Source organism: Peromyscus maniculatus, chromosome 10 (genome assembly GCF_049852395.1).
Source record: "Peromyscus maniculatus bairdii isolate BWxNUB_F1_BW_parent chromosome 10, HU_Pman_BW_mat_3.1, whole genome shotgun sequence".
Lineage (NCBI taxonomy): Eukaryota > Metazoa > Chordata > Mammalia > Rodentia > Cricetidae > Peromyscus > Peromyscus maniculatus.
In genome coordinates this window covers 89451425-89479040 of record NC_134861.1, presented here as the reverse complement: position 1 = coordinate 89479040, position 27616 = coordinate 89451425, and the positions used below count along the sequence as shown (strand labels likewise).

At 44.5% G+C, this 27616-nt stretch overlaps 1 protein-coding gene and 1 long non-coding RNA gene across 2 annotated transcripts; one reads left to right on the top strand and one right to left on the bottom strand.

Annotated features, from left to right (window-relative positions):
• The first annotated feature begins 9202 nt into the window (after window positions 1–9202).
• LOC143267661 (uncharacterized) lies at window positions 9203–20564 on the top strand. The gene is made up of 4 exons (XM_076546682.1): window positions 9203–9431; window positions 9605–9724; window positions 16468–16656; window positions 18887–20564. The coding sequence occupies exons 1-4, from the start codon at window positions 9351–9353 to the stop codon at window positions 18971–18973; spliced, it is 477 nt and encodes a 158-aa protein (XP_076402797.1). The 5' UTR covers window positions 9203–9350; the 3' UTR covers window positions 18974–20564.
• Window positions 14371–16468, bottom strand: LOC143267662 (uncharacterized). Its single transcript, XR_013043035.1, has 2 exons — window positions 16294–16468; window positions 14371–15636 (listed from the first exon to the last, which is right to left on the bottom strand). It is a non-coding gene; the product is annotated as an uncharacterized LOC143267662 (long non-coding RNA).
• Window positions 20565–27616: the final 7052 nt, after the last annotated feature.

Genomic DNA, 27616 nt, shown 5'->3' with positions numbered 1-27616 from the left:
TTTCTAGACAGGGTTTCTCTGTGTAGGCTTGGCTGTCCTGGAACTTGCTTTGTAGCCCAGGCTGGCCTCGAACTCAGAGATCCTCTTGCCTCTGCCTCCTGAGTGATGGGATTAAAGGCGTGCGCCACCCCCACTTGGTGAGAATGATATTTTTAGAGTGATTAAAAAATGAAGGCTGAGGATCCTAGTGTTACATTGCTGGGGTTTGCTGTTTGGTTTGTTTGTTTTTTCCAGAGAAAATCTGTGACAGTTAAACACTTTGGAGGCAATTTTATATTTACAGGAGAACTGTTGACAGAGGATCCCCACACTCTGCCTGGACTTTTGTTCATGTTCACTTCTATGCGAAAACATAGGATCACTCTGGATACTGAATACACCTCTCTAAATGCTATAAAGTCTAAATTCACATAAAATGCTTCCCATAGGATTTGATGATCTAAATGGCAAGTGCTGTAAATGTACAAACATGGTAGGATTTGAATACTTTGCATTCGAGAGAACATAGTGTCTTATCAATAAGTTGATGTTGATTGTATACCTAAATACTATCGTCATTGACAAGTTAGGTCAAACCCTTTTGGGACTAAGAATAACCCTAGTGAGTCCAAATCCAAAATCTGACCAGCTCTAAAACCTCACACTTTTTTGCACACTGACACATGACATGGGTTCACTTTTTGCGCACTGACACTTGATATGGGTCTGATGTTTCCAGGTGTGTAAACTTCATTATTCCATATTGCAAACCAAAACCTGACCCTTGTGTCCTGTATTTCAGATGAAGGAACACAGCCTGTACTAACACTGACTTCCTTGAGATGTTACCAATGTAGCTACGAGAAAAATTTAAATCACATGCAAGGCTATGTTACATTTTTATCAGACGGTACTGCCCAAATATAATTAACTATAAAATTTAGGCATTACTAAAATGTCTCAGTGAAGTACCAGGGTATAAAACTAATGCACAGCATGTAGAACCTACGTTTTTCACCTGCTCAAAAGCCTTATTATGTTATGCTTCCTGTAAAGTCAATTTAAGACAGATTTAAAAAAAATAAAACATAAAAATAAGACTTCATACACACACACTCATACTCATATAACACACACACACACACACACACACACACACACACACACACACAATCCAGTCTCAAAGCTGAGTGTGGTGGTACACACTGATAATCTTAGAATTCACTGAGACTTAGAGGACACCTGTAGGCTACCTAGGCATCTGAAGTCAACCTAGGTTGCATAGGACAACCCAATGAGGGGGAAAAAAAAGTTCAGTCTTCTACAAAGGAAAAACAGTCCCAGTAAGAGGGCTCCATAAGGCTTCCAAACTAATAACTTCAAGTTAGATGCAAAGAAAAAATGGACTCTCAAAATGATGGAAGGAGAGAACGGACTCACAAAATTTGTCCTCTGGCTTCCACTTGAAAGCCCAAGTGTGTGTGCACACACAAAATGTAATAAAAAAAATTATGTGTAAAAATTCCTGAACAATACAAAGAAGACTGGAAGAAGTATAAACACATTTTTAAAAAAAAATCGCAAAATCATCAAGATGAATTATCAGTTCCCCATCTAAGTCATTTTCATGTAATCCCCAAATTCCCAAAAAGTACCTTTTTCCCCCTCAGGAACTAAAAAAGTTGATGTGAAATAAGTTTGGGGGGGAATGAATATATCAAAAGGTCGTGGAAAATATAATGAAGAGCTAAAAAAAAAAGGGGCCTAGCTAACATCAGCTTTTAAACTGATGTTTAGCTGCAAGACTTCTGTGAGGAGAACTGCATGGCACGAACACACGTGACCAGAGAGGTAGAGCTGGATCCCATGTGACCTCAGCTAACGTCTCAAACAGGAGAGCGGACTAGACATGGAGGTTCCATGTGGTGGTGGAATTTCAAATCCCTGGGGGGAATATAAACTTTATAATAAACAGTGTCAAGATAACTAGGTGGCTATTTGGACAGTGATGAAATTAGATACATTTCTCACACAGTACATAAGGCAGCAAACCTGGACTCGATCTTAAACACCAGAAGAAAAGAGAGACAGACAGACAGACAGACAGACAGACAGAGACACAAAGAGCATAAGCTGTCGATAAATCAGAGATAAAAACTTAAACACAATCAAAGAATACAAGTGCTGGAGGGAACACCAGGGGACTCGACTCTGATGTCACCATGGGAAAAGCCTTTGTACGTCTCAAACCCAGATACAAAATTGTAACGTTGCTCTTCCAGGACCCAGGATCCTTCAGGATTTTTGTTTTTCTAGTCCAATTGTACCACCTTACTTATCTCATCCTTACATCCCCATTTCAGCCTGCTAGAGGGAACTTCTCTTTAATGAAATCACTTGGAAATTGTACACCTCACTCACTGGCTCACTTCTCATTGGCTAGTATTGAATCATATTATCTCCAGCTGAAAATAGGCTGTAAAATGCAGTGCTGCTGCTGCAAATCCCACGAATCCCTGCCAACTTCTCTCAGGAGGAGGGAGAGAAGGTAAGAGCATTGCTCTTCAGAGTCCCTTTGAAGGTCACTAACCCCATTCATGAAGGCCCCACCCATGCCATGGCCTGTTGACCTCCCCAAGGCCCACTTCCTCATACCTAAGCATTGGGACTTAGGTTTCAATATCTGATTAGAACACCAGTGTTTTCTTTTTCAACTAGAAAATCACCAACGGTTGTTCCTAAACCTATAGAGTTCTTAGGATATCTGCTAATAGTGGAAAGAAATGCACAGCAGATAAAAAAATATATCAATACAAAAATCTGCTAAAAAGATCTCTTAGGGCCAGAATGAGAGGCAGTTTGTATTCTGAGGGCCAAGCTGCAGTCAGTCAAGGGATGGAAGTAGTGACCTGGCTGTGTGCAGCAGGAAAGGATGATCACCAGCTAAGGATGGAGAAAGGGGGATACAGGTGTTGAGAGAACTAGGGGCTTTCTTCTTCTTTTGGTCCTTTCCCCCAGGGGGGCACTCATTCCCATATACAGAAAACAGGCCTGGTGGGTGGCATGCACTGGGCACTCACCGGTTCCACTTGAATGGACTTCATCGTTCCAACCTTATCTGCTACTCATTTGTTTCTTTTATTTGAGTCTTATGCCTTTTAAAATGTGTTTGTCTGTCTCCTTTAGTAATATTAAAACTCCTTATAATAGGTAGGGTGTCTCATTGAGTTTTATTTTTCATAGTTCCTAACCAAATTCATGTTTGTTGCTTTGGTGTTTTACACACACACACACACACACACACACACACACACACACACACACACTATTTAATCTCCAACTATTTTTGACAGTTGTGGATGGGAAATTTATTCAATTCTTTCACACAACACCCCACAGATATTAAACATGCTAAGTGAAGCAATTGCAAAACCTCTGGGCACTACTAGAAACTGGGGCTCGTAAAGGAATGTCCTGATTTGGGCAGAACCTGCTGGGTAAGTGAATGGAGCCTCCAGTGCTTCTGAAGAACCAGCATTCACCCTGGCTTGCCCGGGGAGCAGGACGCTACAAGTGCTGACTTGTAGGCCAGAGAGCAAAGGGAAGCAATGTGCCACACTGGTTCTGTGTGCTCACGCCAGGGAGGCCACTAAACCCTGGCTGTTGCCCTTCTCACTTTCATGATTCCCAGGCATGGTGGGGCTCCAAACACTGCATGAACAGAAGGATCAAGACGGTACCCAGAATTCCTCTCCTTGCCTCTTTCACACAGCAATGCTCACTCCTCCAAGTTTGTGGAGAACCCGCAATTGGGTTTAGAGTCTCCCTCCTTCTCTCCCTCCCTTCCTGCCTCCTCCCTCTCTCTGTGTGTGTTTACTCTTTATATAGCGTTTGTTCTTTCTGAAGCGCAGTTTTACGCCATTAAAACGTGGCGAAAGAAACACCAGGTTTAGTGGAAGGAAAACTGCAAATGGGCGTGCTAAGTGGGCTGCTGCCTGGGAGAAAGACAGTGAGGAGACAGACTACACAGACTATGGAGCGACAACTGGTTCCCTAACGCCCTGTGGTCCTGCCTTCTGAAGTGCCTGCGGGAAGACCCATCCCCATCCCCAGGAACCTGGGGCATTCAGAGGCCCTCCAGACTCAAGGAAACCAAGTCCACATTTTAGCAAGCGCCTAGTGACTGCTCTTCCGGAAAGGCCTGAAGAGCCACAGATACTATCTGGGCAGACTGGAATCATAAAAGACTTCAAAGGACCTTGCACTTTGCCCTCAGGAACCTATAAGACCTCCTATTCCACATTCCCTTTTCTTTTCTCTCCTCTCTCCCGTCTCCTCCTTTCCCCTCCCCTCCCCTTTCCTCCCCTCCCTCCTCCCTTTCCCTTTCTCTCTCTCCCTTTCTCTCTCCCTCTCCTGTGTTCTTTCTTGTAGAACATCAAGACTTGCTTCAGGCTGAGCTCAGCAATTATCCCAGATCAATCTTGAGATATCTAGAAACTTCTTGCCCAGTAAAGAAAAATTATATTTCGACACTTGACCATAGCCAGAAAAACGGTGTGTTCCATTTATAAACAAGGAAACTAGAGCTTACAGAAGTTAAGCAATGTATCTAATCTGTGACTGCCAAGCACTCCACCCCCGCGCCCCCCTCCTGCACCCCAGTTTTCATTGCCTGTTCTTAACTGCCGAGGAGAAAGGGAAGGAAACAGAAAGGCTGAGTGAGAGCTTGTTCCAATCCAGAAACGACTGCAGAGAAATCTGGGCTGTTCCAGAAAGAAGAGGAAGACACAGGAGGACTCCTGCCTGAGGCAGGGAACTTGTAAACAGATTCTATCACCTTGGCGATGGTGCCTCTGTTACTTCCTTCTGGCTGGCTTTCTACATCTCACACGGAAGGAAGGAGACTCCCAAGGGTGGGGAGAGAGAGAAGAAGGGGGTGGCACAAGAATAGGAGTAAGCCGATCTGAAAGATGTAAATGCTCACCCCAGATTTCAAAAGGAGAGAGTGCTATAGACTGACCACCACCACATTTATTCGCTCTCATTCTTTTCCATTCAAAGCCACAGAAAAAAAATGAGATCACAGTATGTGCAAACCTGTGTATAGAGCCAGGAAGAGTGACTCATACCTGTATGAGGCAGGAGAATTGCTGAGAGTTTGATACCAGCCTGAACTGTATACCAAGTTGTAGTCCAGCTGGGAGACCCTGTCTCCAAACATAAAAAACCAAACTAAGAACAAAAGGTACCATCGCCATATGTGCCCTCACCTAAATTTATTCCTTGTAAGGACTGTGTCCTTCTCTTCCTCCCATTCTGGTTTCCACTAAAGCAGTCTGCACACTATTTTATCCCTAAACATTATCATATTCTTCTAAGAATAACATCGTTCTCTATAAAACTGCAGTATCGTTATCACAGCTGAGAAATAAAACACTGATATATCATCTAGTATAACGGCTGTGTTCAAATGTCCCCAGTTGTCCTCTCTATATTATTCAAGCTGGTTTTGTTTTTTTTCTTTTATGGCTCAGGGTCTACGCAGGCTTCATGTGTTTGGTAATAAATCTCTTAACTTTATTTACTCTATACTGAAGCATTCCCTCTGCATCCCCTGGCCCCACCTCCACTTCTCATCTCTTCCCATCATGTAGAGTATATCAGTCTAGATTTTATGGGTTCCCCCCCCCCCCCCGCTCCATAATTTGTTCCAGATTCATATTTGTTTAAAACTGAAGCCACTCAGTACAGTTTTTGGTAGGAGTTGCTATCAGGAGATACGTTTTTTGGAGTTAAATGTTGCATTTTAAGCCTCTCACTAGGCTCACTGAAATTTTTTGGGTCCGGGCTGGGCAAATTACTCCTTTGCATCAGCCAAATCCTGCCCACCTCATTTCACACGTGATGCGTATGGGAACTCAGCCAGGCTTGTTGATTCACATGTTTGGGGGTTACTTTCTGTCTCCTTCTATGAAGGCACATTTGTGTAGGTGTAACAGAGACTATGTGGTTCGTGGGGCCTAGAGTATTTACTATCCAGCTTGTCAGAAGACGAAATTACAGCTTTCCCCATCTTGGTTTCTAACCGTGGTTCCAGAACCTGCCGATGTTTCATTCTATAAAACAGAACAAGTGTTCAGTGAACCCACCAGTTCATTAAACTCAGCTTCTGGGGTGGAAGCAGGCGGTGGTCTCAGCTTCCCTTCTCTCTTTTGTCAGCTAGGAGGAACGTCCTTGTCCTAGGGCTGCTGCGGCTTCTCAAGCTCGCCCCTCCCCTCCTGCCTCCCTTCACACCAGATAACTGAGATGGGGGCTTGTGGACCAGAAAGTTAGCTTGAGCAAGTCCATTTTGTTTGCTCTCCTGGGTCCGTGGCAGGAGCTCAGGCCAAACCAAAGCCCTCCTAGAGTTTTATTTAACAATCCCTTGATAGAGCAGGTTTCCTGACCCTTAGCAGAAAGCATCCTTTTCTGCTTTGGCCTTTAGTTAAGGCACCGCTGTCTGGAGCCCCTCGACAGTGTCTCAGCAGAAGTAGGAAAGCGGCACTTAGGAAGGCCACTTATCTTGATTTTTACAAATTCTTCCCTTCAACAGCTTCTTCAAGGGTTTTCCCTTACCCACTTGGATTTAATCCAAACACTTAGACTTGAACTTCCAGGGAAGGCATTTATAACCTGCTCCACCATTTCATTTGGATGGTGATATTGGTTCGCTATGTTCTAATTCAAGTGGGAAAACAAAACAAAACCTCCAAACAACCAAAACAAATGCGGAAATCAAGTGGCATATTTAAATTCGGCTTACCATCTGAGAAATGACATACACATATAAAATACCACAATGAAACCTTAAAAATGAGTGTGTAAATCAATAAACGCAGATTATTAATGAAGAAGGCAGGAGGTAAGTGGTGGTCATTGGCAGCTGCAGGCCAGTCTGGTCCAGGTGGTTGGAAACCACACTTTGGAAATCACTGCTTTAGTGAGAGTAAATGTTTACCCTCGATCCCGCCATGTTTTACCACAAGTCCAAACCCGTTCCTCTTCCTTCAAAAGTTGCATGTGTGGGCTCTGGTGATGAAGGCCTGGAGTTCCAGCCCTTGGCAGGCTGAGGAAACTGGGTTGTAAATTCAAGGCCAGTCTAGACGACTTAGCAAGCTTTAGGGTAGACTGAGCTACATAGATGGATATAGATAGATTGATAGATATAGATAAACAGATAGATAGAAATAGACAGGTGATAGGTGACTGGTAGATAGATGATAGAAAGATAGATAGATAGATAGATAGATAGAGATAGATAGATAGATAGATAGATAGATAGATAGATAGATAGATAGATAGATAGACAGACAGACTGGCAATCAGTCTAGGCAAAAGCCCTTCTTCCTGTGTTCCTGTCTCACCCTCATAACACATTCATTGAAGTCTGAGCTGTTGGGAATGTGCACACAAACTTATTATCATCTATCATAGTAGATTATTACACATTTTATGATTATATTTATATGAGCTTCAAGATGTATAAAATTAATTTGTGATAAAAGAAGTCAGCCTAACTGTTACCTTTTGGAGAGGGTTGATGGGGAGAAGGTTGAAAGAAATCTTCAAGGGCACTGGAAATATATTTTGATCTTAGTGGTCATTTTTCAATGATGACATGTCCAAGTTCATTAAGCTATATACTCAAGACTGATAGGCCGCGCACCTTACTATAGATATGTTTGTTTTCAATTAAAAAAGTGAGAAAACTACTCTGGGATAGGCTTCAACAGCATCAACAGCTTTCCAAATCCAGGCTGTGGTATAATCCTGTCAATCTAGCACCAGGAATTACCACAGTATTCAGTGGCATAAAGATGAAATAAGTGAGCAGAGAACAAAAAATCCATGTGAGTGGTAGTTATAGCCACAATGGCCAATTTTCAAACTAATGATGAATTTTTGTTTTTTCTTTTTTAAAGGAAAAAATATGATTTTTCATCTACCACTTGATTTCTTAAAAATATGTGTATATTAAAACTATCAGGGATCAGTGCTACAGCTCAGTGGTAGATCTCTTGCCTAGTATACACATGACTTTGAGTTCACTTTCCAATACTGAACCAAACAGCAATAACAACAACAAAAACAAGTGTAAGAACGAATTTTAAAATGTATTACCGCCGGGCGGTGGTGGCGCACGCCTTTAATCCTAGCACTCGGGAGGCAGAGGCAGGCCAGTCTCAGTGAGTTCAAGGCCAGCCTGGTCTTCAGAGTGAGTTCCAGGAAAGGCACCAAAACTACGCAGAGAAACCTTGTCTCGAAAAACCAAAAAAAAAGGTATTACCTATAATCTACCAAAGTTTTACTTAGTAATATATTTTAAACTATCATAGGGGCAATGCAGATGGTTCAGTGGGTAACAGCATTTGCTGCCAAGCCTGGTGACCTGTCTTTTGCTCCTGGAACCTTCGTGGAAGGACAAACCAACTCCCACACGTTATCCTGACTTCCACGTGTGTCATGGCATGCACATCCCTCTCTCCTCAAATCAATAAATGCAATTTTAAAATCAAATTGAGCAGCAGCAGCAACAACAAGAAACAAACATCATTTTCACCATTTGTTTGGCCTTTATAAAATAAGTGTCTGCTAGCCAGGCTTGGGGGTCATACATCTTTAATCCCAGCACACAGGGGGCAGAAGCAGGCAGATCTTGTGAGTTCAAAGCCAGCCTGTTCTACAGAGTGAATTCCAGGGTAGCCAGAGCCACATAGTGAGATGCTGTCTTATAATTAATTAAATACATTAAATACAATAAATAAATAAATAAATAAATAAATAAATAAATAAATAAATAAATAAGTGCCCTCACTCTTGGGAGGTAACCACCAGTATGAGATTCACCGACATTTGCGTTCGTTTTCAGGGATGGAAGCTGTGAATGTGCTGTCGTTCTGAAGACGGTTAGTAGCAGGCAGGGAGTGTGCCCACAAACCAAGGACCAATTCAGTCCAGTCCTCTGGTGGAGAAGGTGCCTTGGAATAGTCTCTCCTGATAGCGTCACAAGTTGCTCCTTTGTCCTTGACTGAATCTGGCCTCTCCAGCATCAGTCCTGCTCCAAAAGTCCGAGACTTTTGGTTAAAAAGAAGTACTAGGAGATACCCAGCTACAGGCGCACAGCCCGGGCTTTGTCTCCTCTCAGATAAACATAATGGGAACAATAAGACATTGTCGGAGGGGCAACGGAGCAGGAGGAGGGCTGATCTGTCCAGTTTTCTTTTCTGACTAGTGACTGGCTTGACACGGCTTATTTCTCCCTTGGCGTTCTCTCCTTTTTCTGAGTAACTTTTGATGCTCCCTCCAATGTGACTTTACACAGAGGGTCCACGATGCCCCAGGGCAAGGGAACTCTTCTGGAAGGCTCTTTTCTGCAGCCAAGGGTGGGAAGGCTTGGAGGCTTTCATGAGTCTGTAGGTCCTTCAAACTGGAATCGAGGGATGGGTTTTTCTCTCTGAGAACTGCTATATTCTTTTATTGTCATACTCATAAATATTTTACAATGTTTCTTTGATGCTTTAGTTGGAGTTTGAATGTGTTTAGGGTCTTGTATATTGTCTTAATCTGTGTTCTGTCGTTACAACAGACTTCCCGAGACTGGGGAAGTTCAAGAAGAGAGCTCGGGGCTCACGGATCCAGAGATGGGGAAGGTCTGGGTGAAGCAATGCTCTCTACTAATGAAGGCCTCAAGCTGCTTCAAATTAAGGTAGAAAGCAACAGTGCACGCAGGGAATCCTGAAGAGAGCTGGGGGCTTTGGGGTGCAGAACAGTTCTGTGTATCGAATGCTCGGCCTTGTGCATGCTAGCCACACAGGCCTTGGCCCTATTTATAACAACCTGCTGTTACACTGTTAATCCATTCCAAGGAAAGGGATCTAGTGTCATGAGAATGATATTAATCCTTCTTAATCTAATCATGCCATAAAAGCTCCACCTCTTAACACTACTAGTTGGGCACTAAGCCCCGATATATTACTTGGGCCAGGGCGAATCATACTCAAGGTATAGCACATAACTGCTTAAATCTTACATTATGCAATAACTGCGTTTTTATTTACCACCATTTCCACCATCTTTTTATGGTATCTCTATTTGGGTCATTGTCTCTATTGGTCTTTTCTTATCTTCAAGTCCCTTTCTCAGCTTCGCTTATTTATTAATTCCTCCAATTAATATTCTGTTGTGTTTACTACAGTCAGTTGCTGATCTAGATTTGGAGAATATATCAGAGACTATGACCTGGCATCATGGTCTGGTATTCCAATTGAAAACTGAAGACAGAAACATATCTTAATGTACTGTGGCAGCACTAACGGGTAGAGCATGCTGCGTGGGTGGTTATTCCAGGAACTTTAGTCCATTTTGGCCTCTCCCAGGAGACCAAGCTGCTTTTGATACTTTGCCTTTCTTCTTGAGTCCTTCAGGGTAATCCTGAGTGGTTCCTGTGCCTCTCTCTTTCTCTTCTACCCTTCTTACCTGTGTCTCAGCCCATCTGCCCCCACCCTTCCCATGCTGCCCCTCACCCCCACCCTTCCCATGACGCCCCTCACCCCCACCCTTCCCATGATGCCCCTCACCCCCGTCCTTCCCATACTGCCCCTCACCCCCACCCTTCCCATGCTGCCCCTCACCCCCACCCTTCCCATGACGCCCCTCACCCCCACCCTTCCCATGCTGCCCCTCACCCCCGTCCTTCCCATACTGCCCCTCACCCCCACCCTTCCCATGCTGCCCCTCACCCCCACCCTTCCCATGACGCCCCTCACCCCCACCCTTCCCATACTGCCCCTCACCCCCGTCCTTCCCATGCTGCCCCTCACCCCCGTCCTTCCCATACTGCCCCTCACCCCCACCCTTCCCATACTGCCCCTCACCCCCACCCTTCCCATGATGCCCCTCACCCCCACCCTTCCCATACTGCTCCTCACCCCCACCCTTCCCATGATGCCCCTCACCCCCGTCCTTCCCATACTGCCCCTCACCCCCACCCTTCCCATGATGCCCCTCACCCCCACCCTTCCCATGATGCCCCTCACCCCCACCCTTCCCATACTGCCCCTCACCCCCACCCTTCCCATGATGCCCCTCACCCCCACCCTTCCCATGATGCCCCTCACCCCCGTCCTTCCCATACTGCCCCTCACCCCCACCCTTCCCATACTGCCCCTCACCCCCACCCTTCCCATGACGCCCCCCACCCCCACCCTTCCCATGATGTCCCTCACCCCAACCCTTCCCATGATGCCCCTCACCCCCACCCTTCCCATGATGTCCCTCACCCCAACCCTTCCCATGATGCCCCTTTTTACCAGTCTCGCATGGCTCTGGACCCCTTTCTGCCTGTCTCCTGTTCTCTCCTAATCACTTCCAGGAGTCTCTTTAAACAGCTCAGCCCCATCATAAAGAATTTATATGAGTGCTTAAGACATTCTTTTAATAATACTCATATGTGCTGAAGATGGATAATTTAGAAATGATTTGTGTGTAAATCAGAGTGTTTTCAGACTTGTGGCTTAATATACTTCTGTATGTAGACCTAAAGGGCTCTGAGGCTCCAGATTCTTTTACCTTGAATATACTGCTTACGCTTAACCAAAATACCAATTTACTTATAGTTTGGCCTGTATATAGAACCACTGTGGTGGCTATTCAAAACCTCCTTTAGGGCCAGTGAGATGGCTCAGCTGGTAAGGGTGCCACCTGCCAAGCTGATGACCCAAGTTCAATCCCAAAGACCTCCATAGTGGAAGGAGTAGCCAATTCACACAAGTTGTCCTCTGATCCTCACATGTGTGACATGGTACACATATGCACACAAACACAAACACACATAAAATGAAGTGTAACACACACACACACACACACACACACACACACACACACACACACAACCCACTTTATGCTGAGCAGTTTACATTGAAACCTGAAATGGAAATGACTCAAAAACAAGCCCATATCCATTTTCCATGTGACTGGAATTTTGAGCAAACCCCGGACCACCTGTTGTTTATTTCTTCCCATCTGGAACTCTACCTTCATTTCTGGGTTTCCTCCAGAGAACTCAGAAAAGGGCTTTGCACATAGTCTTCCATTAAATAAGTAAATCCAACAATGGAGTGGATCCTAAGATTTTGATTAAACTCCATGCAAAGGCTCAGTTTCCAAGTTTCTGAATGAGGCCTCTGGGACCATCTGCTGTCAGTAACATGTGCCAGCACTCAGCATAATACCTGAGCAGTAATTACTATTGAATGCTTCGATGAACAGGAAGGGAAGGTCCAGGTCTGGTAATCAAACATGCACAAATGCTTCAGAATAACCTGATTCTGTTGGGTACATCATTTGGAATCTATGTCAGCTTTTTCGATGCTTTCGTTTCCGTACTATGAAGTAGATTTTATTAGAACAGTAAACACAAAACTGATTATCTCCACAGATTCAATGGCCTACAAAAAGAGAACTTTACATTCTAATTAAGAACAAAGCACCTAATTGCATGAGATTGAACTTCTGAATCACCTCTTTGTCTTTGTTTCTTCTTAAAATGCTGAACAAGGAATTGCAGAGGCTGGGGCGCAGTGGAGGAGCTATTTAAGGACATAATTAATGGATCGGTCTTGTAACTGCTTGTGAGCCACATAGGTTAAGCCGGGAGGACGGCAACAGTGCCGTAGCGAAGCTTAGCTGTTGGCTCTGCGGGCTCTGAGGCTGCATTCTGTCTGTTTGCCAAGGCCTGAGTACGAAGCTCTGCTTTTCGGCTTCTCTTCCTGCCTTCTGATGCCAGTTTCCTGCTTAGATTCACGACCCTGTGACCCATCTAGAGTCATCAGCTGGGAACACAGCAGAAAGGGAGACTTTCTAGCTCCATTTCCAGCCTTGGAATCAGAATCTGCATTTTAGTGAGGCCACACATCCACATACTAAACTTAGACAACACTCTAAAGGGCTGTGGTCCAGCACTGAAGAAAACCTTGGCTATCAAATTTGTGTGTGTGTGTGTGGGGGGGGGTGTAGGGAGGATGGAGCTCACAATCATTGGTTAGTGTCTGGAACTGAAAACCCCTGGTCTCTGCCATTGAGATTTTGATTGGGTGAGTCCAGATGGGGCCTGGGAATCTGGTTTTTCTTGTCTGCATGCTGCTGGTCTGGTTCTGAAGCCAGGGTCAGGCCCGACCTCGGCTTTCTCCACAGTTTGGTTTTAGCCCAGTTTAGCTGACCCGTGACTACCTCAAGTCGCTGCTGTGAAAATGGCTTTTAGCATTGGCTTCAAAATGGCTCTGCTCAGAGTTCTTCCTGAGGTAATATAGTTTCAGGAAGGAAGCGTGGAGTGGCGTGGCTTTAAGATTTTACGTAAGATGGAGAAAATACCAGTTGTTCATGTTTAGATGCTGGAGATGAAGCTTCAGGGGATCGGGTTAGGGGACACTATTGTTTACTTGGTTCTCAGCAGTCTCTCCACTTGAGCCCAGAGACCTTCTCCTGAATTCCAGACTCGGAGCCCTTTCATGGCAAGCCTCAGAGCCAGTCCCTTCCTGGTTCAGTGCAGGAATTCACTAGGAGGCTATCAGGTAGCTCACGGAATCAACAGTAAAGCCTCTACGCAGACTGAAATCAGGGCAGGGGAAGAAGCATGTTAGTAGCAATCTCTCAATAGCTTTATCTGGGAGCCCCTGCTGGGACGGACCCCCCCACCAACCATTCTGCCTTTTTGCTAATAATAGTCTGAAGAGACAAATCCCACAGTAAAGTCACTTGAGCTGGCATGGCTAACAGAGTTGGCCACCTCTAGTAACAGTCTTCACAGACTGTCTAACAGAATGGATAATTTCCTGGTGTGAGTGAGTGTGCTTGACTAGGCGGCTGGCAGTCAGAACACTGATCAATGTCCACCACACCACACAAAGGAGTCTTCCCACCCAATGGTACGCCTCTACAGCTTCTCAGACTTCACCAGAAGTTAGTGCCATGAGCCCAGGAATTTGTTGTTGTTGTTGTTCTGGTCTCTATTGTACTCTGTGAACACAGAACAGTACCTAGCACATGGTGGACTCTCCATAAGTGTTGAGTGAATGGATGTGTGGTTATGGTATATGGGGCTTGATGGTGCATATGTAGCCTTTGGAGTCAATGCCCAACTCTGTTCCCAAGTTGTGCTAACATCGAGTGGGAACTTAACTTCCTTGGGCCTCTATGCTTAGATTTCCTCATGGCTAAGATACATTAGACATGGCAGATTCCATCTCATACATTGTAGCTAAGAAGTACTTAGATCACGGTCTATCCTTTTTTTTTTTTTTTTTTTTGACTATTATTTTACCTATTGGAGTGTGACAAATCATTCTAAGACTTGAGTTTTTAAATCAAAATCTTCTTTATTTGCTCATAAGACAATTTGAACAGGGCTAAGTAATGACACTGTCTCTGTTCCTTAAGCGTAATGCTAGAGTATCCGTGAAAGCTTCTCGGCTCACATGCCAGCTACTTTAGCCAAGATGTCTCCGATGGCTGGAGTCTGCCTGGAAGAGCTTACCTGGCCCTGGACATCTGGGGCCTTACTATTCCTGTTACATTCTGTTACTTGGTGTCTTAGTTGGTCTCCAGGGAGCCTCAGGATTCCTCCTTTTCACATGGCCTCTCATGTGATGTCTCCATGAGTCTCTGAGCTGGAATGGATGAAGTCTGGCTACCTCTCTTCCAAGAGAGAAAGCTTTGGAACTTTTCTGGTTTGGTTGTTGTTTGATTTTGTTTTGAACCCAGGGCATAGAGCATGTTTGGTAAACACTCTGCCTCTGAGCTACATTGGTGGTCTTAGATCATCTTAACATTTAGTTCTTGTTGAGATAAAGGACTGGGCTGTGTTCTGCTGGCTTCTTGATCTCAGTGTACTTGACATTGTGGGCTGGGTGAGTCTAGACTATGAGGAACCAGGCTCTGCCATATGGCAGAATCTCAGCTTCTATCTGTTAGTATCATAGAAATTGCTACAGCAGCTCTCCCCACGGAATTCCCCATTGTTTCCAAACATTGTAAATGTTCTCGGGGTGGGGTGGGGGATTCTTCCCTGGTTGAGAACCACTAAGTGAAAGCAAGTGGTAGATCCAGCCCATATTCAAGAGAGAGAGAGGCCGGGCAGTGGTGGTGCACGCCTTTAATCCCAGCACTTGGGAGGCAGAGGCAGGTGGATCTCTGAGTTCGAGGCCAGCCTGGACTACCAAGTGAGTTTCAGGAAAGGCGCAAAGCTACACAGAGAAACCCTGTCTGAAAAAAAAAAAAAGAAAGAGAGAGCGAGAGAAGTTGCAAGGGGCTGGATGCCAGGAAAAATGATACTCTGGAGACCAGTGAAGGTCCATGGTTAACAGACCTGCATCTCTGACCCTTCCTGTCTGAGGAATACTGTTCCTGTCCTTTCCGTCAGGATGGACTGTCTCTGGCTTCACACCCTCTTTGAACCCCCTGTCTGAGAGTCCCCTTTTGCCGTTGGCAGTGTTCTGAAATTCTCTTGTCTCTCTGTTTTTGGCTTCCTTGTCTGTATCATCCTTGTGACCTTCTAGTTCTTGCCACCAATGCACATCACCGAGCTGTTCCCAGGGCTCGTATCTCATAGCACGTGACCAGGCTCTGGAGATAGATAAGACCAATCAGACAGCCTCTGCACCCTACCCACATACGCCATCTCCCTAAAAGGCGCTCTTCTTATCACACCCCCTCCTCTCCCTTAACTCCTTTTTTTTTTTTTTTTTTTTTTTTTTTAAGATTCAGTTCATGGGCCCCCCTTCTAGGAAACTTTCCAGGAAGGCCACTCTCCAATTCGATATAACAGTTTCTTGAGGGAGGAGGCTATTTCAACTCATCTTCATATTCCCACCACAATATCTACTGCATGGAAGAACAATAAAGAAATGTTTCAAAGCAAAGTTTAAAACTTGAAGAGAAACTGGTAAGGACAGGAGTGAGTCATGAGATGATCTAGACTCTAGATTCTAGAGGAAGAGCCTCTGAGCAGGGTTTGCTGGCTTACAGGCTGCAGCCGGGAGTTGGGTGAGGCTTGGGTAGTGGTGGAGGTCTGTGCGTACATGCCTGCGTGTGTGTGTGTGTGTGTGTGTGTGTGTGTGTGTGTGTGTGTGTGTGTGTGTAGAAGAGTTAGAAGGCCAGGAGTCTGTGAGGAAAAAGAGGAGTGTAGTGAATGGTTTACCTAGCAGACAGGTGACAGAAAAGGTCATTATTAGACTTTGTGGGTCAAGGTAAGGGCACACCTTTACCAAAGAGAGTGCTTACCAAATGTGTTCTGTGCCCTGGGTCCTCATGTCATGATGGTGAGATGAGATGCCTCTAGAAGAGGTTTTGTGTAGAAAAATGAATGACATTGACCCCCCTGTTCTTGGACTATTTGGTGTAGAAAAATGACTGACGTTGACCTCTGTTCTTGGGACTGTCTGCCTCCATATTCAGGAGACTGTGGCGGGGAGGAAACAGCCGAGTCATGAAGCTAACACAGCCTGGAAGACGGCGGCTTTTCTTGGTCAAGTGAATGGAAATGGATTGGGGTCCTGGTGGGCGGGATCACTCCAGGACTCGAGAACAGCGAAGGGAGGGATGCTTTCTGACAGAGAGCTGCTGCTTGGGGAAGGAAATGAAAAGGTTAGTGTTGACATGCTACGTTTGAGACTCTTACTGCATACTTGGTTGGTTGTGTTCTAGACAGCTGAACATACAACTACAGACTTCAGGGGAGGCAGACAAAACTGGACATGTGAATATGGAAGTCATTAGCTCTGTCACATACGCTGGAACAAATTTTCGTGATTAAAAAAGTATAACCAAATACAATGCATAAATACAATAGAAGTCTATTTCTCACTATTCAACAGTCTGAGAAAATTCCAGATCATTGGCAAACTGAGACTGGATTTTTCTCTGTGGAGAGTTGGGGACAAAACCCTGGCAGAAATGGTTCAACAGAAAATGGTAAGGGAGAGAAATAAAATTGGAGACTGTGTGTAAACAATCCATTCAAGGAGTTTTGTTATAAAGGAGATCCAAGAAAATGGGTGGGAGCTGGAGGAAGATGGAGGTCGGAGACACTTTGGTATTCATTTGTTTACTGTCCTGGGGAACTACCCAGGGCCACTCACGTGCTAGGTAAGTTCTGTGTTGCTAAGCTACAACCTCGGCCCCTGTGCTTGATTTTTAATTATTTTGTTTGTTTTTCAATAGAAAAAATAGAATATTTGAATGTTGATGGAGAGAGGAGAAGATGGGAGACACAGGGAGGTAGGGCACTTCAAAGGCCTGTTCTGAGTATGTAGAGGAAATGCCAGAGTGAGGAGCTTTAGATAGGAGCTGGATGTCTTATCCATTAGCAGGCCAGCAGAGCATGTGACTCACAGGCAGGTAGGGTGACTGTCTTGAACTGAGGGGTTTTCTGGATCACAGAACTTTCAGTGTCCCCACTGGGACAACTCTGAGCACCTGGAATGCTAGCAACCCTAGAGATAAGAAAATGTACAAAAGAAGCTCTTTTTTTAATTATTTTAATTGCTTTAAGCACTGCCAGATTACAAATAACAGGACACTTCTCAGTGTCTCAATTCTACATGTGACACAGCATTGATACAGTCCAAACCTCCGCATTGTTCAAGGCAGGGGTATTACCACACACAAGCTGTGGTTCTTAGGTCAGGGATGCAGCTCAATACCACTGAGTATTTGATGCCTTTAGTAAGGTCCCCAGCACTCCCCCACCCCCCCATAAAACCAACCAACCAAACAAACAAACAAACAAAATCCAGCTGGAGTTCTCGCTCTAGAGTAAGAAAGACATGAATGTGACTACATACAAGACAAGCCACCGAAGGCATATTCCACATCACTCAGGAGTGTGTCATCTATAGATAATATTCAATAAAAGCAGCAGAAATCATTCCCTGAGATTTTACTGTTCTCCAGCACCAACACATCTGTTGTCTTTGTTCATCTTTACAACAACCTATTGTAGATGCAGTTGTTGTAATCTACACTTTACAACTGAGGGGGAAAAAATTAAGCAATTTTCTTCAGCTCACATGGGGAGTGGCAGAGAGAGCCCGTGAAGTGTTGTTGATTCCGTAGTCCAAGCTTTCAGTATTTCATTGGATTGGCTCCTAGAAAGTGCTATAATGAATGGGAATAAATAAGTAAGGCAGACAAGTACCATACCTTAAGTTTTGTTTGAGACATTCGAAAAGAAGGCTTCAGAAGGAAATGTCATCAAACAGAACCTGAAGAAGGTGAGGATTTCACCAAGCAGGGATGAGAGAGCAGGTCCCGTTAAGCTGACTCTTCCTTGTTCTCTCTCCTCCTCTCCTTCTGGACTTCCAGATCAGCTTAGCTTTCCTTCCCTTGCCGTTGCATCAGTCCTGAAGCTGAGCAACTTGTAAAGAAAGAGGTTTGTTTAGCTCAGTCCCGGAAGCCGAAAGTCCTGATTCTAGCAGATCTATGTATTTGGCCTTTGCTGGGGGCCTCCTGGCAGATGACATCAGAACAGGAAATCACAGAGTGAGAGCGGAAGCCAAAGAGACTAAGGAAGTGCTAGCCTTGTTCCATCATAACAACTTCTGTCATGGGAACTGACTATGTAGTCCCACGAGAATAATTTAAATTCTTTCAAGGACAGTGTCCTCAGTGACCCAATCACCCCACACTAGGCTTTACCTTTAAAGAATTCTCCACCTATAATATTATATGAGGACCAAGCCTCCATCACATAGACCCTTTGGGGCACAAGCAAACCATACTTAAACACAGGCAACCCCCAAGAGAAATGTTGTTTCAGGATGGAATCACAGAGTAGAATGGTGACTGACTTTCTTGTATGCTGATTTTTTTCTAGATTCCTAGAATGGACAATAGAATTCTACTGGTCTTCAGTGAAGGAAATGAAAGGATTTATGACTTAAACATGCACTTTAATGAATGACAGACATTTGGAAAAGTGCATAAGCAGTAAATATCTTTGTTCAGTGAGCACCTCTGTCCATCCAACATCCAGATCAAGAAATAGGACATTCCAAGACAGGCCAAGCGGCAGCGGCCGGCAGAGACATACAGGCCCGGAACAATCAGACTACAAAAAAAAAAAAAAAAGAAAGAAAAAAAAAAAGAAAGAAAGAAATAGGACATTCCAGCACCCCAGTAGATTTTTGGCATTCTGGTTGTTCTGTGCTGTTCTGTGAATTGAGCCCAGGGCCTTGCATGCTAAGCAAGTACTCTACCACTGAGTTACATTCCTAGTCATGTGCTATGTCCTAATCAGTACCATCAGCCCTTGTCAGTTTAATGACTAACTTGGCTAAAGAAGGACTAGTTTTGTCGGTTTTTGAAGTTCATACAAGCAAAATCCTACATTCTGTTCCTGTTTATACCTGGACTCTTTTGTTTAGTATAATATTTATGAGTTTCATCTGTATTACAGATATAGCTGGAGGCTTTTCATTCTCACTCGGATATTTCTATGCCCTTAAAAAAAAATCTTCTTTTTAAGCCAAGTTCAGTGGTGCATGGCTTTAACCTCAGCACTCAAGAGCCAGAGACAGGTGGTTCTCTTAGAGCTGAATGAAGGCTAGCCTGGTCTAACATATGGAGTTCCAGGTCCCCTAGGGCTATACAGTGAGATCTTATCTCAATGAAAAACAACAGCAACAAAAGTCAAACAAAATACATTGTCTTTAAAAATAATTTTACTCTCTCTCTCTCTCTCTCTCTCTCTCTCTCTCTCTCTCTCTCTCTCTCTCTCTCTGTGTGTGTGTGTGTGTGTGTGTGTGTTCTGTTGTTGTTTACTCTGGGCACTGGGTAGGATCCAGGGCTTCATACATACTACAGCAAGCATTACTACCCATCGATGACACCATAGGCCTATTTTACTGTTGATGCTAACATGTGCTTGTGGATAATTTCCAATTTGAGGAAATTAATAATAGTGTTACATGGATGAACATTCTCTCCCCCACCTTCTTCTCGTTAGGATCTTTCTGTGTAACCTAATAAATTCATTGGAACTCTGGGAACTCATGAGCCTTCTGCCTCAGAATCTCAAGGACTGACATTAGAGTCACGAGCCACCAGGTCTAGCAACATGAACATTGCTGACCATGCTTTCTGTAAATGAGGTTTATTTTCTTCTGGGTATAAACCTGTACATACCTTTAACGATACGCAAGACATTATTTCCTTTTTTTCCCTTCTAGTGAATTTATATCCTAGACCCACGATGGCCGTTCAGCACCACCTCACACGTATAGATGAGGCTGGTGCATCAAAACGACCACTCATGGGTGAACTTTCCAGTTGTGGAGTTTCTCATAGGGCCACCGAAACCGTCAGTGACTGGGTTCCCAGGATACACCGCTGAGATGAGATCAGTTACCACACGTCGGCAGTTTAAAGATCAGGCGAGACCAGATCCAGATCTTCCTGGGTAGTCCTGCTCCAAAGCTACAAATAGCCATTTTCATTGCTCCTGAGTAATTCCAGGAAGATCATTGTTCTTGGCCAATAGGGCTTGGTTTATTACTCGGCAGCACATGGCAGACAATGATATTGGGTTGACTGGCTTGATTCTTGATGCTAGGCGGAATGTTTTATTCTTTTTTTCAAAGACTCTGTGTGTGTGTGTGTGTGTGTGTGTGTGTGTGTGTGTGTGGTGTGTTGCCATGTGTTAGTCCCCATGCAGGCCAGAAGAACCCTGGAGCAAGAGTTATAGGTGGTTGTGAACCCCCAAGTGTGAGTGTTCTGAAAAAGCAACAGGTGCTTTTAACCTCTCAGCCATCATTTTGGCCTCCATTTTTGTTTTGCTTCTGATGCAAGGTCTCACTCTATAGAGCCCAGGCTGGTCTTGAATTTGTGAAATTTGGCCTCCTGGGTGCTAGGATCACAGAATACACCTACACCTTTTCATAGTACACAATTCTGTACTACTTGGTACGTTAGTCATGAGCCACGCAAAACTATTGGACATTTTTAAGAGAGGCTACTACGAGAAACTAGTATTTCAATTGATTTCATTTATTTAAAAAAAGAACGCTCCAGCTGGTGACAGAAAACTTTTAATCATGTTGGATCCTTTGGCTCTGATAATCTACTGCTTCAACCATAAATTTTGTGAAATATAAATTCACATCAAGTATTTTTGATGAATATTTCACAACCAAATTGAAATGTGCTATAAATATAAAAGACACAGAGAAATGTCTGTAGAGGGTCCAGGATGGGATGAGATGGTAAGGCGGCTCATCAGTGAAGGGCACTTACACTCGTACAGAGAACCTGAGTTCAGTTCCCAGTATCCACGGTGGGTTGTGGTGATATAATGTGTACCCTAATAAATTTATCCAGGGATCAGAGGACAGAGACAACCACTAGATTAGACATAGAGGCCAGGCAGTGATGGCACACACCTTTAATCCTATCACTCGGAAGGCAGAGACCTGTCTGGATCTCTGTGAGTTCAAGGCCACACTGGGAACAGAGCCAGGCAGTGGTGGCAGACACCTTTAATCCTAGTACTGGGAAGCACACACACCTTTAATCCCAGGACTTGAGATCTCATGTTTTTCCTTGGGAAGGACACATGCCTTTAATCCCAAGAAGTAATATGGCAGGGCAGAAAAAGGTATATAAGGTGTGAGGAAACAGGAATTCACACTCTTTAGACTGAGGATTTCGTAAAGGTAAGAACTCCCGACTGTGGTCAGGAAAGGGGATGAATTTGTTAGAAGAGAATGAGAATAAGTTATTGGGTCAAATCTAACTGGATGCACAGCTGAGCTCTGCCACTTAAATAGGAACTGTTAGCCAACTGTTTCCCCGAGTGTCCATTTCCCCTTTCATAAATCGGAGATACGAATGCTGTGGAATGCCCTACTCAGATTTGCTGGGTCCCATTTACTTGTTTTTTTTGGCATCTCTGGTGTCGTTGGCTTCACCTTCCCCCACCTGTGGGTCAGCCCTGAGACCACTGTTGCTGCCTAAGGCCAGAGCCAGTGGGTACGGTGCAAAGGATGAGAGCCCAGGGAAATGGAGGAAAGCTTTAATGTATAATTTATACCCGGAATACTCTGGGGCGTCCAGCTCAAGCACAGACGTCCTCTGGAAATCAGCTCCTCTGCATCTGCTTCTTGGCTTCTTACCTTTAACCCCAGTGTGTGACTCACAGCCGGGAACAACCACCTTTGCAAAGTTTGAGGGATTCAGTGAGAAGAGCCAGGAACAGAGGCAGCCCTCACCCTGCTCCTTCTGTCCAGTGGACACCAGTGGTTGGACTGTAGAATCAGGAAGACAGGAATTGCCCATAGTTGTCTATTCTCCGGCCGTGTGCTTCTATGAAGCTATTCCTAAGCACACTGAATGTCTCCTCCACCCAATGCACCTCTCACTTTCTCACTCACCATTTTATCACCTTAGATATAAGAAGCCAGGAAGAACTTATTGATTTGCTCATGGGACCTTGGGCAAGGATGGATCCACTTATAAATAGCTATTGTTGCCTGTTTCTGTGTTTTCTTAGTACAGTGTTAAGCAGATGCAGGGGATCATTAAATGCATTCAGGATACCACTTTAAAAGTGTTAATAACTTCAAAACTAAACAGGACATTCAGTTAAAACTTAGTTCATTGACCCAAATAGGAAATAGATGCACACACACACACACACACACACACACACACACACACACACTTCTCACTCTATAAATAATATAAATGCAATTGTAACATTTGACTTGTAAAAGACAACATATGTCATATACTTTCAGTTTGTTGTGTGTGTGTTTGTGTTTTGGATCTTTCGTTTGGTTTTTTGAAGTAGAATTTGGCTAAATGACTCAGACTAAACTCAGACTCTGAATCCTCCTGCCTCAGCCTTCATTTCTTGTGTGGTTTTTGTTGTTGTTCTGAGGTGTAATCTGGCTAATCAGCACAGGCTCCATCATCTATCCATTAGCACAGGCTCCATCATCCACCTGTCAGCACAGGCTCCATCCTCCATCAACACAAGCTAACCTTGAACTCTCAATTCCCCTACTTCAGCTTCCTCATGCTGGGATTACAGGGATGTGCCACCATACACAACTTTGAGACTTTTGAAATGTACTTCTTTGGATACATTTTAACTAACACTAATTCTTACCATGTCTGGAATTTATTATATGCCAGACATGAGTCTAAGATATATGCTGATGCCATCTCAATATGTGATGAATCCTAGTTCAAATATTATCTCTTTAAGGAGGATTGGCCTGGCCTCCTTCAGCCAGTTCCTTGTGGCTTTTGCCCCTCATTGTTATTTTTTTTTTTTTTTTTTGGTTTTTCGAGACAGGGTTTCTCTGTGTAGCTTTGCGCCTTTCCTGGAGCTCACTTGGTAGCCCAGGCTGGCCTCGAACTCACAGAGATCCGCCTGGCTCTGCCTCCCGAGTGCTGGGATTAAAGGCGTGCGCCACCAACGCCCGGCCTCATTGTTATTTTTATTTATGTGGCTTATGTGTTTATGCGTCACTCCACAATCCCTTCCCCAGCTAGATTCTTTATTCAAACATCAAGCATTTTTTTTTTCTGGTTTGCATTCTGCTACAACCATCTTACATCATGACCACGGCCGTTTAAAAAGTGCCACACGGCAAGCACACAGTATATGTTTACTGAATCACAAAACACACGAAAAGCAACAGAGATGAAACCTCTGAATCCCCCAAAGACTGGAAGGTTAAAATTACAGTGCTAATACGGTAGGTGGCAAAACCCATACGTTCTGCAATATTGTCCTTCTATTTTGTGGGTTGTAGGAGGAACACATACCTGGCCTGTAAAAAAGTCACTCCCCATCAACAAACATTTCCTAAGCCTCGCTAAGCCCAGTGTTAAGCAGCAGGAACACAGAAGAAGACAATACAAACACAGCCCCGCCAGTGTGGAGGAGGTCTGTCTAGACCTGACTGCAGAAGACAGGCGTTCTAGGTAGTAAGTGAGATACGCTCTTTAAAGGAGATGCGCGGGGCTAGAAACAGTAGCAGGGTAGCTACCGGGTCAAGGGAGTCTGCAGGGCCCCCGTGGCTTGTTTTCTGAAGGAAGCCTGCTCCAGGGACAGAGGAGCACAGTTCGAAGGCTGCGTCGCCGGAAGAGCAGGAAGAGCAGGCGATAAACAGAGAAGAGCCTTGAAGTTGTTTATAGACTGGCCACCGAACTCAGCGAAGAATGCCGTGTCTTCACAGAGACGGACTGATAACGGGAGGGGGGAGTTGGGAGAGTGCTGGAGTCACGGTCACAGACCCAAGCATAGCCCTTCGACCGTGGAGGCTGCAAGCGTGGACTCAACGGCACAAGAGTGGAGCCCCGAGTTCCTCTCTGCCTTTCCTCTATTTACTGTCATTGTTTGAGACGGGGTCTTGCTGTGGAATTCTCACTGGTTTTGAATGGACAGTCGTCCTGCCTCGGCCTCCGGACTGCTAGAGCTGCTCTTCAGTTCTTTTGTTTCCGTAGTTTTCTTTAGTGCGCATGCAGTGTGTGTGTGTGTGTGTGTGTGTGTGTGTGTGTGTGTGTGTGGTTGTGTGTGTGGTGTGTGTGTATGGTTGTGTGTGTGTGTGTGTTTGTGTGTGTGTGGTTGTGTGTGTGTGTGGTTGTGTGGTTGTGTGTGTGGTTGTGTGTGTGTGGTGTGTGTGTGTGGTTGTGTGTGTGTGTGGTGTGTGTGTGTGTGTGTGTGTGTGTGGTTGTGTGTGTGGTGTGTGTGTGGTTATGTGTGTGTGTGTGTGTGTGTGGTTGTGTGCATGCAGTGTGTGTGTGTGTGTGGTTGTGTGTGTGTGGTTGTGTGTGTGTGGTTGTGTGTCGCACATGTGCCTGTGCCACCACACATGTGGAGGTCAGGGGACAATTTGCAGGAGTCGGCTCTCTCCTTTTAACACGTGGGTCCCCAGGGTCGAGCTCAGGCTGTCAGGCTTGGGGGCAGGCAGACCACATGATCTGCTGAACCATCACACTGGCCCTCGTTTCTTAGGGCTACATTTTGAGTACTTACTACATTTCCTATGACATGTGCATACCCTTCTATCATATAAACCCATAAAACATCACCTCCACAATTGTTTCTCGTCTATCTAATCCTCAGGCACTCATCACACCTCTTACCCTTTATTAAATTTTTTTGTGTGTCCTTTCAGAGCCATCTTATACAAGTAAATAAGTAATTGTTTTGCCAACCTTTTAATATATGATACAGCATACTTAATACACCACTGCATATTTTATCTAACGACTTATCTTTGAAGTCTTTCCACGCCAGGGCCCAAGCACTTCCTCATGTTTTGACAGCTGCCCGGTGTCCAATGGATGCATCATCATCGACTGGACTAGTCTCTTATTGACAGATCTTTGGAATATGTCTAGTCTTTGACAAATGAATAGCTATATAGACATGGTGTCTTATAACTGTAAATATATTGACAGTCTCCAAAGTTGTTATCCAAATGCTCTCAATAGGGGGTTGTATGCAAATGTTCCAAAGGGGTTAAAAATACCTGTACAATGAACCATGAAGCTAGAGAAGCAAGAAAGGTGAATTTCGGCTCCAGTAACCACATTAATATGCTCACTTGTTTTCCAATAATACACTGGCTACAACTAAAACTTAGAAATGGAAATGTTCGGATCAAATCTAGATACGAAATTTTTTTTGAGTCCTGAAGCTTACGGGATCGGGGAGGCCTCCCTCCTTCTTTAAGAAAAGTAAAATAAAATTGAAGACATCAAAACTGGCAGAATAGAATCTTGGAAATGATGCATAAGAGAGAGGGGTCCTAAGATGTGAGCTTCGTTAGCCCTGGGGCAAGCCTGCTCTGAAGGACCTACAGACACACATGTGGGGAAGAGCAACCATTTGTCTTTTCTACCAGAACCGCGTTCAGATAGTGTGGGCTGCTGTCCTTAGCTCTCTCTGTGTCGATGTACTATAGATCCATAGTCTGTAGAGGTAGCAGCTGCATGAAGTGTGTAATATTGCCTGTATTTGCATATCTCCCCAAATGGGTTCACTCCATTTAGGTAACAGCCTTCATCGTAGAAACCACAAATACCTTCCAGACTTCTTGTCAATTAGCAATAGGAGCGTGCTATGGAGGAAATTGTAGCATAAAGGTAATTCCACGGGAAGAGTTCAGGGGGTCTCTGTCAATCTCATTAATTTGGTAGTATACATAAAGGTTCCAGCTGGTGAGTGGTTAGTGGTGGGAAATGACTTCCTTATATGAAGCGTGAAGGAAATAAGCTGACGAATTTCCTTTAACGATCTGCAATCGGCAGCAGCTGGCTTGTCTGCTCAGAGGTTTGCTATCATTCTGTAGGCAGTCACAGCCTGATAGCTTTGCAGAGAAGACAGCCAGCTGGGAGGAGGCAAGGATAGTCTTCGCAGTAGCAGAGGAGAGACAATGGACGAGGAAAGAGGAGAGAAGGCAGATTCGGGGCCAGGGTGTAGAGACAACACACCTTACCAGTTTAACACTAGTTAGAAAATGAATTGAAAATCGAGTGCAAACGAATAGAGAGCATGGAATAGATGTGGGAAATTCAGGGTGCCTGCTAAGTGGTTTAGTTTTAGTGGAACTGATTGCATTTAACATAGAAAGACTCGTGTATGACATTTAAGACGGATAGGCATTGTCCAATTAAGTGAGCTTTGGAAGGAGTTCAGATCCAGCCACCTGCCTCAGAAGCTTCTAAGTCGTGTTGGACTTTAGCCAAATGTGCCTCATAAATTGAGCTTTAGACTTATTTCCTGTGTTCAAAAGTCCACGGTTGAATTATGGTGTCCGTGGAGCAGAGATTTGGTGAGTGCTTGAAAGGAACTTTCTTTTTTCTTTCTTTGTTTTTTTGTCTTTTATTTTCCTTCAGGATGATATAGCAAGTTAAGAGGAGAAAGCAACTGGTAAATCTAAGTAAATCCCAGACCATCAGTTCACAGCCACACACTGACATGGAAGAGGTACCGCCTTTTGCCCTTTCTTGGTTCCCTATTTGAATAAATGTGTGCATCATCGGAACCGTTGGTTTCACTGCAATTTATCTTAGTCTCATGTATCTCACCAGGCGGTAGTAAAACTCATTGGCCTCTGAGCATCTGCATTAAACCCAGAGAACTGGGTGTGGAGGTTCTAGCCTCTCCGATGACTTCAGGTTTTTAAAAACAAATTGAACGCCTGTCAGAAAGCATCAGCTTTCCGCTCAGCTACAATCCATCCCTGAGACATGGGAACAATAGTGCTGTATGCTTCAAATACAGGATGCCGAAGCTACAGAGAGAACCAACAAGTGTGGACATCTTAGTAAGTTATATGGCCATTACCTACCAGTCTAGCAATGCGCTGCGGTGAGAGACGCCGTGGGAACCTTGACCATTGGTTAAACAGGTCAGCTTTTTGGAGTCCTGTGCCAACTCGTATGGATGAAATCATTTGGCATGACTCTGTATTTGCTGGGCAGATGCTCCGGTGCCCATATGACACAGGGGCGCTCCCTTGTCCATCAGCAGAAGCAGCATATGTTTGGACGAGGGTGTAGGAAAAGAAGAGAGGGACAGTGGGTA

Bases quoted from the DNA above. Each gene is read 5' to 3' on its own strand.
- LOC143267661 (XM_076546682.1), top strand. From the start codon at position 9,351: ATGCCCCAGGGCAAGGGAACTCTTCTGGAAGGCTCTTTTCTGCAGCCA. The intron at 9,432-9,604 runs GTAGGTCCTTCA...TCGTTACAACAG, and splicing joins TTGGAGGCTTTCATGAGTCT to ACTTCCCGAGACTGGGGAAG. The intron at 16,657-18,886 runs GTTAGTGTTGAC...ATTTTTTTCTAG, and splicing joins TTGGGGAAGGAAATGAAAAG to ATTCCTAGAATGGACAATAG.